The sequence below is a fragment of the Psammomys obesus genome, unplaced genomic scaffold (genome assembly GCF_907164565.1).
Source record: "Psammomys obesus unplaced genomic scaffold, mPsaObe1.curated_primary_1811, whole genome shotgun sequence".
NCBI lineage: Eukaryota > Metazoa > Chordata > Mammalia > Rodentia > Muridae > Psammomys > Psammomys obesus.
The window spans coordinates 42,225,376-42,238,936 of NW_026591086.1; the positions used below are offsets into that span (position 1 = coordinate 42,225,376).

Below are 13,561 nucleotides of genomic sequence, written 5' to 3' on the forward strand. Positions count from 1 at the left end.
GGTAAATGAATCTCTGCGTTCAAGGCCAGCCTGGTCTACAAAGTGAGTTCCAGGGCTACATAGGAAAACCCTGCCTTGAAAAAAAAAAATCCTAACTAAATAAATAAAACTGAAATAAAAAGAGAAACCCAATGAATCTATTTTTGATGCTGTTTATGTCAGCTACTCTAAAAACCAAGGTAACATAGTATGGCTTTCCAAATGAGTTTGCCACTCAAGATTTTCAGCCAACACAGTAGAAATGTCAACTAATACATTTAATACTGAAGTCTGTGACACACACATTGAATTAGCTGCTTTCTACAACAGGAAGACAGTTAAAACTGTAAGAGGCAAAGTCTGCTTTCAACTGCCAGAGATTCCAACAATGATGCTAAAACAAGTAATGGCTAACTACTACACATGTATTTTGCATGTGATGCATGTCGTAAGTTATGTAAGAGTAATTAAAGAGTTACATTAGAAAGAGTCACTACCCCTAAGTAGATAGATCACTGATAAGTTTCTGGGATAAATGACCACAATGGATCTCTATTTTAGTATTGACACACAACACATACATATAACAAATATGAAGTCAGAAAGTACCACCATACACACAAGGCTTTACAATAAGACATCTTCATTAAGAGTCTTTCACCATCATTTGCAGGCTATATTCATATAAGTTTGCAGCAACAGACTATGATCTTAAGAGCCATTTATCAAAAGTTAAGGAGATAAAATAATGAAAGTATATTCATAGCCAGTAAGGTGTGCTACTAAGTGGTCCTAGGAGTCCATTTTGTCATCTTTAGCAGAACTTAGTTCACATTCAATAAAGGCACAATGATCAGCATAGAATAAGCTGTCGCTGAATTTTTACTTCTTAAAATTGGAGAAAGGGGGCCAATATGAGCAATATGATACTCACGAAGAAAGCTCAACTTTGCAGAAATTAAGATGCACATAAAATGTAATAGGATATAAGTGAAAACCAGAAAGAATGCAACTGTTAAAAAAAAAAGTATGGGTATAGTTTTCACTTTTTGCTATTTCTGCTTCGTCTTTATTCAAGGTGGCAAACTGACTGACTATGCCAAAGGAGCTGCACAGCAACAAGGAAAGTTCAAGAAGAAAATCAAATCAAGGTTCAGGGGTAAAAAGATCACTGTGTAAAAGAACAATTTTTCCAAAATTCAAACTAAAAAATAAATTTTAATAAAGTTTAAGTACTTGTTAGTATCAAATGTAAGCAAAGAAAAAACTCCAACGGGGTACTCCTCAAACTGTGTGTAATGCTTTTAGAACCTTGCTCCTTTTCCAAAGGGTTACTGTGAATGAAAGTATACCATAAAGAAAAACAATACTATCCAACTACCACCCAGTAGCATATTAAGAACACTGATAGCGGCGTGTGGTTCCTAACCTTGCAAAGAACCCCTAAATACAGTTCCTCATGTCATGTTAACTCCCAACCATAAAATTACTTTCATTGCTACTTCATAACTCTAATTTTGCTACTGTTCTGAGTTGTAATACAAGTATCTGTGTTTTCCAATGATCTTAGGCAATCCATGTAAAAGGGTCTTCACCCACAAGTTGAGCATCACTGCTCAAGTATAATAAATAAGGCTTAAATTTAATTAACTCTGAGGTAGTACCTTAACTTCCCACTTCAGTGTCTCACTGTCATCATCCCTAGCAAAACAGATGACCCTCATCAAATTAAAAGGAATAGAAAACACCAGCAATGCATGTAAATGTTACTGATAGCACTAGTAAGCTTTTTGTGTTTAATCAAGCAGTATTTAAGGGAGGGGGAAGGACTACAGACTCTTACATGTCTCATTCTCTTCTAACTATAAAGGAAACAAATAATTCTCCTTAATTATGCCAATAAAGAATGGGAGTTTTGCTTGCCCAGATCACTAAGCTATGTGAATGGCAGAAGTAGGATTTGAATCCTGACTGATGAGAACAAGAAGTTTGCTTTTTTTTCCTTTACACAAACTACCTTCACAGCAATGCATAACTGCAGAAGCAAACACCAAGGCATGCCCAGCTTTACAACTAAACTCCAAAGTCTGAGTATTAGTCTGTCTCTCAATTGTTTTCTGGAAACATTAAAGGATTTGATTATTTGATTGTATCCTTCATATTAACTGAATGAATTCCTTCATATTAAAAAATGTTTTTATTATATTAGCACATGTGGTAATAAGCCCTCAAAAAATGAATTAGTGAAGAAACCCTTTTCTATTAAAAAAAAAAAAAAGGCAACAAGTGAAACGTTGAAAAAGCAGGTAAAACACTTTAAGATTTGTACATAGGCTAGAACTTTCTGAAAAATCAGGACTCTTAATAGCACCAGAAATAATCCCAAGAACTGACAAATGAGTTTACCTGAAATTACAAGCCACAGAAAAGGAAACAACTATCAGAGTGAAGAAACAACCTATAAAATGGGGGTGGGAGAGGACTGCCAACTGTGATTCAGGTGGGTTAATAACTAAACTCTATAGAGGACTGCAAAAATCAAACCCCCACAAGGTATTTAATCAATAAATGAACAAATGGTTCTCAAAAGAAGAAATACAAATACCCAATAAATAACCTTAGCCGTCAGAGAAATGCAAATTAAATGCTTTCAGGAAGCTGGAGTGATCAGTAAAATGCCTGCCTTAGAAGTATGAAGACTTCTTGAGCTCTTTATCTATTCTGGATATCAGCCCTCTGTCAGATATAGGGTTGGTGAAGATCCTTTCCCAATCCATAGGCTGTCATTTTGTTCTCATGACAGCGTCCTTTGCTTTACAGAAGCTTTTCAGTTTCATGAGGTCCCAATTTATTGATTGTTGATCTTAGAGCTGTGCTGTTGGTGTTTTGTTCAGGAAGCTGTCTCCTGTACCAATGAGTTCTAGACTCTTCCTCACTTTTTCTTCTAACAGGTTTAGTGTGTCTGGTTTTATGCTGAGGTCTTTGATCCACTTGGACTTTAGTTTTGTACAGGGTGATAAGTATGGATCTTTTTGCATTTTTCTACAAGTAGATATCCAGTTAGACCAGCACCATTTCTTGAAGATGTCCATTGTACGGTTTTGGCATCTCTGTCAAAAATCAGGTGTCTATAAGTGTGTGGGTTTATTTCTGCATCTTCTATATTTTACACATATAAGATAATCATACTAAAATCTGTACACCCGAAGAAGCTAAGATAGGAGGAGGACACTGGGTAAGATGCTCAATCTTCATTCAGAAAGGCAAACGGGGTACACATCAGAAGAAGGTAAAAACAAGGAACAAGACAGAAGCCTACCACAGAGGACCTCTGAAAGACTACCCAGCAGGGTACTAAAGCAGATGCTGAGACTCATAGCCAAACTTTGGGCAGAGTGCAGGGAATCTTAGGAAAAAAGGGGGTGATAGGAAGACCTGGAGGGGACAGGAGCTCCGCAAGGAAAGCAGCAGAATCAAAATATCTGGGCACAGGGATCTTTTCTGAGACTGATACTCCAACCAAGGACCATTCATGGAGATAACCTAGAACCCCTGCAGAGATGTAGCCAGTGGCAGCTCAGTTTCCAAGTGGGTACCCTAGTAAGGGGAACAGGGGCTGTCTCTGACATGAACTCATGGGCTGGCTCTTTGATCACCTCTCCCTGAGTGGGGAGCAGCCTTACCAGGCAGGCCACAGAGGAAGACTATGAAAGACAGTCCTGATGAGACCTGATAGGGTAAGATGGAAGGGGAGGAGGTCCTCCACTATCAGTGGACTGGGGAAGGGGTATGGGAGGAGATGAGGGAGGGAGGGAGGGAGGGAGGCTAGAATTGGGAGGGGATGAGAGTGGGGCTACAGCTGGGATACAAAGTGAATAAATTATAAGATATAAAAATAATTATATTTTTAAAAAGTATGACGACATGGGACTGGAGAGAAGGCTCAGCAGTTAGGAGTGCTTACTGCTCTTTCAGAGGACCCAGGTTCAATTCCCAGCACCCACATGGCCCTTCACAACTATCTGTTAATGCCAAGATCTGACACTTACACAAGCATACATACAGGCAAAACACCAATGAGGGAGGGAGGGAGGGAAGGAGGGAGGAAGGGAGGGAGGAAGTTGTAAGTTAGAGCTTACAGGGGGTAGGGTTAGTTAGGTAGACTAGAGCTAATTGGCCAGCTACCCTAGCCAAATCAAGAATCTCCGGGTCCAATGAGAGACAAATGTACAACACTAAGAAAAATGCTTGATATGAACTACTGGCTTCCAGGTTCTGGCTTGCCCCAAGCAGATAAGAAAGCAAATGACAACAAATGCTGGTGAGAATATAAGGTAACCAAGTCTTATACAGTGGTGGTGGGAATGTAAACTGGTGCATCCCCTACGTAAGTCAGTGTGAAGCTCCTCCAAAGCTCAATGGTTATGACCCAGCTACAGCACACTTAAGATATATACCAGGACTTTAACTCAACATAATACAGAAACATTTGTACATCTAGCTTATTGTTTCACTATTAGCAATAGTTAGGAAATAGAACTAACCAGGTATCCAACAGATTGGATTGATAGAAAATGTGGTGTATTTACAGAGAGTAATTTTTTCAGCCATCAAGTGTAAAATCATGACGTGTGCAGGAAAATAGGTACAAAGTAGGTAGAACTGGAGATCACTGTGTTTAGCGAAATAAGCCAGACTCATGTTTATTTTCTCTCATTGGCAGAACCTAAGTATGTATATATGTATGAAACAGACAACTTACCGTGTGAGAGAGAGAATTTCAGTAGGAAAGATGGTAAAAACAGAGTAATGGAACACATGACATAAACACAGAATGGAAGGCTATTCAGAGAAGGAAAGGAGAAAGCAATATGGAGAGAGTGGGGTCATGGCCACAGTCGGTGAAAGGGATGATTAAAAACAAAGTATAATGACATACATATATGGAAATGCTATAATAAAAAAGATTACTTTATATGCTAACTTAAAAAAAATTAAGGTTGACTCATCATGACAAAAATCCTCTTTTTTTTGGTTAGAATTTCACATTACCAAAAAAGACATTTTCAGTAAAACACTAAGCAAATGCTTGAAATCAAAAGACATCAATTCTAAGTATTAGAGGAAATTTTAATAACTTAATTTTCAATGATTTGTGAAGAGTGCACAAAAATTTATAATTGAATAAACAGATGCACATATTTGTCATTCAGGCTGAAAATACAACCAGGCTTTCCCCACCCTACCTCACTCTCCATCACGCTCCAAACTCATCTACCCTATGATTTCCACTGTCTTCTACATAAAGCTTCAATAACACACAAAATTATTAACCTGACTCAACAAAGTCCTATATGATCTGGCTCCTCTCCCATCCTTAACTACTGCTATTCTTCCTTTGTTCTTTCAATTCCTTTCAGTTTCTCCAATTTCCCCCATCTCATTTTTAGGATTTTCATAAAATCTGTTCTCTAAAACCTTGAAAGCTATTCATCTTTCCAAGTTGAGATCGAATGACACCATTTCAAAAAAAGCCCTTTCTTGACCTCAACATAATGTATTTCCAAAGCATTTTAGACTTCTTTACCACACACAGTATTATAATTACTTATTCAGCATCTGTCTTCCCTAACAAATAAAAAGTTATTTCTCGCCATGACAAATATTATTTCCCACACTAATTAGCACAGCCTAAGTGAAGTACTCAAGTTTGCTAATACATTCAAACCTCAGGGTAGTAAAAAAATAAAATAAAAATAAAATCATGTGCTACTTCACTATCATGAATTGCTAAAAATTATAATGTTCCTTCATACAGACCTTCCTCAAACAATGTTTTTATTAATTACATGTCAAAACTACACACAAAAAAATCTTTATGTATTTAAAAAAAACAGCATTAGAAACCAGAGGTGGTAAATAATGAAGCTTTTTAAGTCATCACCTAGAAGAATAATAAAGAACAGGTGCAAATTAAAAGAACAAGAAAAGGAGCTAAATTTTACAACAATGTACACTAGAAAGGGCCACTGTGTAGACTTTATTTGCAGTAACTGTTTATTGTAATCATGGAAAGTAACAGTCTTCTGAGTAGTTGCTACAATAAATATACTTTTTTTTTAACATATACATTAAGTACATAATTTTAGGTTAGTGAAAAACATGAAATGGCAGTAAAGTAGATTTGAAACTTGCTAACTGCACACAGGGTAGTATTCTAAAGATTACATATATATATTCACTATTTGCCACACTTTACAGATGGAAACACAAGCACTGAATTATGTGAGTTATCCAATATTATACAATTTTAGGTGAGTGCTAGGTGGCACAATTCAAAGCTAGTCATTGGGCTCTGGGATCCTCCCTCTCACCTGTTATATATGTTACCACTGACTTCCTAATCCGCTGAAATAAAAAAATATTTGCTTATGTAGAAGTGGAGGGTAGGGAGGATTTCATCTAGGGATGCCAACAGTAGGCTAAACCCTCCAGATCTCTGAAGCTGAACTTCTCTCCACTCCATTCCAGTCAACTCCTTTGCTAGGACCACCAACTGCTTGCCAGTCTGCCAAATTTAAGAACTTTGAACTTATGCCATCAGTCTGCAGAATCCCATCAAGTTAATAACCCCCTGCTTTTGCCATACCCCCCTACCTTAACACTGCCAATTCTGCATCTATACATTGATCCCAGGAAATCTCCCACAATTCCATGGCTTCAAATCCTATTAGCATGACTTTATATGTCTCTAGTCCTGGCCCAGGTTCCAGACTCCAATACCCCACTTTACTTAAGATGATAACTAGTATTTCACACTTAATCGTAACAGCATGCCAACCACCATTCCCTTCCCCAACCTGGATTGCCCTCAGCCTTCTCCATCATACACCCAGCTGTTAAAACTAACTTTGGGGTATCATGTTTGATTTTTTCTTTTCTTATCTTCAACATCCACTCTATCAGGAAGTTCTATCAAACCTACTTGTGAAGTACTTTGGTTCCATCCCCACAATCATGCAATACACTATCACGTAGTCGCTTCCTACAATAACTTCAAAATAGCCTCCCTTCATTTAACTCTTATCCCCTTAAGTCTTCACAAAACAGGTGTATCTAAACTCAAATCAGTCTTGGCCTGCTTTAAATGACCTATCTTTTCACTATGAGTTAAATAAAATCTTAATTTCTGACCCTGACCTAAAAGCTCCCACATGCTTTGGCCCCTGTTTACTACTAACTACTCTCTTCCCTAGTCTTTCTCTTTTTTGAGCAAACCACAAACCTGAGAGAGCATGTCTTTCAGCAGGCCTTTTCATCTATTTTTTTCTGCAAACGAGTCTTTTCTCAGACACAGAAGGGTCCTTCTCCTCTTTAAGTTTTGTTAAACAGTACCTGCTCAGACAGCTTCATTGACCAACAAGTGCTGAAGCATCCTAACCACCTTTACATGATCCTCTACTATCATAATAGTCATAACTGGTCATATGTGAAATGTATTTTACTGCATCTTGTTAACCGGAGAATGTTAAAGTCCAGTCCCAAAGCTTCCCACAGTACACGGTAAAAACTTAATACATGCATTAAATAAGTGAATTATCTATCGCTGCGTTTTACGTTGTTATTGAAAATCAACAATGCGGAAAATAAATTTATCTATGATGAATTTTGCGTTAAATAAATCCATAAAACACTCATAAAAGTTTTCAGTCTAGGACATTTCAAAAGTCGCGCGAACTATTGAATTCCTCCATAAACTGCTAAATATTCCATATGGATAATGACTTGTTTGGGTTTTTTTTTTTTTTTCCTTCTCCACGTGAGGAGGGTGTAAATGAAAAAGGGAGGTTTTACTGGGCTTAGCACCTGTTACATCTTCAATCAGTTAAGAGAGGTGCATATGAGCCAGGCACCACATGGAAGACGTGGCCTTTCTTTAAGGGACTGTAAATGAAACCTTAAGTTTCATTTCGACCTGCCCTAATCCCTAATAAAAGCCGTTCACTTCGTTTAAAGAAACGCTGTGAAACAATCTACGGCCAGGAAGATATGCTAGCATTCATGAAGAGCAAAGAATCTGATGTGGAGGGCCTCCGAGAACACAGGTGTATGGGGAAGTTTGGTAGCAGTCTACATGTAACGGGAAAACAAAAGCAGCGGACACCGGTTCAAAGATCAGTTCAACGATCAAAATAAGGTTCTATCAAAAACAGTTCTAGCTTTGGCTATCTTGAACCTGGACGCGAAGGTGGATGAAGAGAGAAAACAGAGCCCTGGGACCCTTGTCCTTCGCTCTGGCCTCCACCACAGATACTTTGCGTAAAAACTGCACGGATCTGCGCGCCCGCTTACCCGCCACCGCCAGCCCTGCAAGCCCAGCTCCCCAGGGTACTCACATGGGCTCGAGGGTCTTGCTGAGCCAGGACTTGAGTGCCTCGAAGTTTTCAATGATCATCTTAGAAACCATCCACCGCGGCCCCGAAGCCGATCACACTCCCGAGCTGGCCCAGGTCGCGGCCGCCGCCGCCGCCTCCTCCGCGCGCCGTCCGCGTGGGCCGCGGTGGGAGGCGCCGGTGGCAGGTTCCCGCGAGCCGCGGTCGGCGAGCACCTCGCCGGGGCCGCCGCCGGTCACGCGCCCACCTGGCGCCGGGAGCTTCCCCTCCGCGGACCCCGGCCCAGGCTGAGGCAGCAACCGTTTGCCCGGGCCCTCCCCCCTGCCCTGCTCCCCAGTGAATCCTCCCGCAGGAGGGCCGAACGCGCTCACACCCGGGCTGCTCTCTCAGCTTTGGGATTGGGTGCTTGTTGGCAACGCGGCAGAGGAGAAGCGAAGAAAGCGAAAAACGAAGGGCGGCTCAATGGGAACGGCTCGGGGGTCTTCCCGGCTTCCAACACCCCCAAGAAGATGGCTGCCGAGAAATCTCGCGAGAAATACTTGAAGTCTCGCGGTGAGTCCCAGAGCATGCTGGGAAGAAACGCAAGTTCGGCGGAGAGTGCGCCGAGCAAGTTCTGTAGGGTATTTCTTGCTTGCGTGGGTTTAGGCCGTAGTCCCTTTTTTACCCGTCCGCCCGCAAGCGTAACCGCAAGCGCTGTCTTATATCACAAGGATGCAAAGGCCGCTGACCCCCAGACCTTGTCCTCCAAGAGGACTGTGCTCCTCAGCACGAATGAACCTTCAAGATGGAAGAGCTCCCCGAGAAGGCGGCCAGCAGTTTGCAGGTGTCCTGCACTGTGCAACCTGCCTTGGTTTATTCCACCACCCTCCGTAGGTGCTGTCCCGTGCGCACGATGAATTAAACACAGCCTGGTCTTCCCTAACCCACTGAGACCCCCAGAGGATTAGTATCCTCATCCAAAAGTTCATGACTTTTTTTTGGCTAAGGTCTGATGACCTGTGGATGACCCCAAACAAGAGGAGTTAACTTTGTTGATTTCCGACCTAGCTAAAGACAATTTTGTTACGTTTTAAGTTCTGTTCGTTTAGAAAAGATACACTTTCTCCATGAAATTACAATGTACCAATGCAGAACACTCAAACCTCAAACCAGCATCCTATATATCGTGAGCGGTCCAACAAGTTTGGCTACTATATAATATTATTAGGAGACTAGTAAAGGCTAAAGTCCATCGACTACAACTGGAATGAAAATAGTTCACAAATCTAAAGACACGAACCTTAAATTCTTGAGGAGACAGAATTTAAAATTTGCTGGAGTGTACTGTCTATGCATTAACTGGAAAGATGATGAAAAACAAAGCAAGACGTTTGTTCTGAAATACAATATATTGAGTCATTCGTTAATTAGAATCAAGCTAATTAATAATCAGGGTATTGTTGAAAGTGATTTAGCTAACTGAAATAAGCCAGATATGAAAAGGTAAATATTTAGGATTCCATTTATAGAGGTTGCTAGAGCAGCCAGGAGATATAGAATGTAGAATTGTGGTTGGCAGGAATGAAAGTGGAATGGGAACCAAAGAGAAAGGAAACATGGGAATTATGTCTCAGTGATACAGAGTTTTAGTTTGGAATGATAAAAGAGTTCTGGGATGAGTGGTGTTGGTGGCTGAACAGTTTGAATACATCTAATGCCATGGAGTTGTATACATACAATTATTAAAATTGTAAATTTCGATTACATATAAAATTTATTTGTAAGTGATATATTACTGAGAATTGTGTGTTTCTGTTTAAAGGCACCATACCTAATACTATTGTTGATTAATCAATATTAAACTCATGTTCCCTGGCACTGTAACACGTTTGAACAAAGCCCATACAATTCCTTTATTTTTCTCTGTAAAATACATCACAGCTTTCTTATATGTAGGGATCATCGTTGCATTGTTGCTGATTGTTCCTCGTGGAGATCTGGAGCATTTTACAGTAAAATCAGAAGAAAAAAAGTTCATAAGTGAAGAAAATAAAACATGGCACAAAGTAGACCACAAAATAAGACTTGTTTTCATTGTGAGAACTAAAAAGAGAATGCAGTATATCCCCTTGTCCAACCTCAGATGAAAGCATATACATCATTAGACTTGAATTTTAAGCTACTCACCATATGGCCATAAATGTCCACTGTAAAACTGCTATTGGTTTGAGGGTTACAAATAAATTCAAAAGAGTAAGAAAACTCATGAATATAGAGTAATAAGAATTAGCTGTATTTCTGAATGGTAAAATGAAGACCTATATATTCCAGGAAATGTTCCTTCACCACTGAGAATAATACCAGTTCTTTCCTCCTTCCATAGCACAGTGCTTGTTACCTGTATGCAGTTAGTCTCTGCTGCTTTGTAGAGAAATTTTAATCCAGAAATGCAGCTTCTCTGGCTGGAATACAGAACGCCTTTAATCCCAGGAGACAGAGGAAGCAGATCTCTGAGTTCAAGGTCGGCCTGGTATAGAGCAACTTTTAGGGGGAAAAAAAGACAATTTAGGTCTAGGTGTGGTGGTACATTCGTTTAATCCAAGAGTTTTGAAGGCAGAAGCATGCAGATCTTTGAATTCTGTTCAGGCAGCACAGTTGAGTCAGTGAGTTGAGAGGCAGTGCAGTGGAGTTGTGGCAGTTCAGTTCATGTAATTCCGAGGCAGTTTTTACCAGAAGTTTTACAGAGGGAAGTTGAAGAGAGAACAAGCTAGATCCAGGCGATGACAGAGGAGCCAGAAGATTAGAACAGATTGATAGTTTGAGGCCAAGCAGAGCAGTTCATTCAGAAGCTGAGAGAAAGTCAATTTGAAGTCAGCTTGGAGAGGAGTTTGAGCCAGAACAGCTAAGTTGAACCAGCCAACAAGAGTTCAGAAAGAACAAGACAAGATGAGGTTATTCAGCAATAAGTTTTAGTCTCTGAAAACATTCTAGGCCTAGACTGTACAGAGGCTAGAAGCTTCAAGGACTTGGGCTAGGTTAGCAGACTAAGGCAGTAAGCCTCAGAGATAACAAGTAAATCAGGCAAATAAAAATTACTTTTTCACTATTCCCAGGCTTTTCTTCAATAGCCATTGTTACACAATCTGTATTACTCCATTACTTCATTTTCTTTAGACCTGTCTCAAACATAGAAATTTAACTAATGCAGTAATTAATAGTACCCAGAGAATATTAACTACTACCATGAACACTTTAGTATTCAACATTTTGTTATTTTACATGTTCCAACATATATTGGCCTTTCAAGACCCTGTCACTATTAATGTTGTTCCTTAAGCGCAAAATGGCATTCCGCATTGCTCACATTGTATTTCCTCACTGGCAGCCTAGAGGATGGTTTTAATAGTCTTTTGGTTTCTGAATGTAAAATAGAAGTTAAATTTTTCATTTAGTTTTCTAATCTTTCTTATCTATAATATGCTGTATCAAATTAATTCCCTTTTATGCTTCTTGACTTAGCATAATATCAGAACAAATTAAAAATGTTAAAGGCTGTTTGCTGTACTTTAAGTGAGAAAGAAGCTGAAGTAAGAGAAACTGTTTCAGCCAGGAGTGAAACTGACACATTTTCTATAAACTTGTATCTTTTTATGCTCTTTTGTCTTGGGTTGCCTTGTTTTTCCATTGCCTTGCCCCAGGACTGTTGTCTCTACTGTGCTTAACTTCTTATATTCTTTCAGTTCTCTCACAGAGTTGATGAACATAGTCTTAACAGTCTCATTAGTGCTTCTAGAGCTACCCGCCTCTTTTATCTCTACATACCGAACTAGTTTTTCTCTACAGTGCCCTCAGCAGCCTGTCATTTCCACAGTGTGAGATGTTATTTATCATACATTCTATTCTCATTTATACATGACTCAGACTATAACTTCCTCTTCAGCTGGCCTATTTGTCTATGACTACACCAGTGCTTCGTTATTTTATTTACTAGTGTGTTAATGCCTTTCCTCTGTGCTTCTTTTTCAAAAGAACCTTTGAACTTCCACACATTTAGCGATCCGGCTTTATGAAACACAATAGAGGATGTAGAGCATTCCAGCAGTGTAGGCAGGAAGGCTCAATCCTGGCTTCATTAAGAATATAAAATTTTTAATGATTAGGAATAGTGAATTGTAACAGAAATTAACCATGTGAAACAAAATACAGACCAGAACATTCCAGGCTTACAGGATAGCTTTGCAGGATGTTCCTGGTGCAAATAAAAGATCTTTACAAAAGTGTAAGAAGTGGGGAAGTATGACTTTGGGTGGAGGGCGAGAATGGCTGTGGTCAAGTTTGAGGTTAAAAAAGGTAACTTAAGTTTTCTTTTGATTAGGATATGGTGAGAAGGTATTGAAGGTTTTTTTGTTTTGTTTTGTTTTGTTTTGTTTTGTATTGCAAGGCAAATTATAGTCACAAGAATACCTGTGCCTACTTCTCAATCATTACATTTGAGAATTTCTGAATAAAACCAGAAAATAGGCAAATTGGCCTTTAGCATAATAATTTCAGAGGTTTTGTTTATCTATAAATAGTATCAAGGGCATATTAATAAAGTTTTTTCTTTTTTTCTCATTTTTTAATTTTATTTTTGATATTGAAATATTTTCCCTTTTATTTTCCTCCCTCCACACCCTTTCAGATACTCATCCATGCTCCCTTTCAAATTCATGGCCTCCTTTTTTTTTTTTTTTTTTACTAATTGTTATTGCACACATGTATATGTATACACACATGGAAGTATATATTTTTTAACCAGGCTGACTGCTGCTAGAAAAGAAAAAGAATGTTTCCTGTGGCACACATAATAATACAAAAGAAAGTATGTCACCACTTGCTGCTGATATAAACCGGATTCAGAAGGCAAACGGCAAACTGCCTGGCATGGATACTAGGAACCTAACTTGGTCCTCTGGAAAGCAGGGAGCAACTGAGCCATGTCTCCAGCACCCGACTGTATGTATTAAACATAAAAATATCAGCCCCACATGGTTGGTGGTTCATGCCTGTAACCCCAGCAATTGGGAGGCCTTGATTACAAAAGTAGTTCTAAGCTATGTAGTGAACTTATTTTTGGAAGGAAAGAAAAAAAGAAGGAAAAAGAAAGAAAGAAAGAAAGAAAGAAAGAAAGAAAGAAAGAAAGAAAGAAAGAAAGAAAGAAAGAAAGAAAG

The 13,561-nt window shown here is 39.2% G+C and overlaps 1 protein-coding gene across 8 annotated transcripts in view; it reads right to left on the minus strand.

Moving 5' to 3' along the window:
- The window catches only part of Rbm26 (RNA binding motif protein 26), a 72,391-nt gene extending 63,476 nt beyond the window's left edge, over positions 1–8,915 (minus strand). For 6 of the 8 annotated variants that reach the window (XM_055609615.1, XM_055609616.1, XM_055609618.1 and 3 more), the window contains exon 1: positions 8,376–8,914. In XM_055609615.1, the coding sequence (XP_055465590.1) occupies positions 8,376–8,446 (71 nt within the window). In that variant the 5' untranslated portion in view covers positions 8,447–8,914. Of the gene's footprint in view, positions 1–8,375 lie in introns of all 8 variants that reach the window. The other 2 variants (XM_055609617.1, XM_055609619.1) reach the window with 2 other exon arrangements.
- Positions 8,916–13,561: the final 4,646 nt, after the last annotated feature.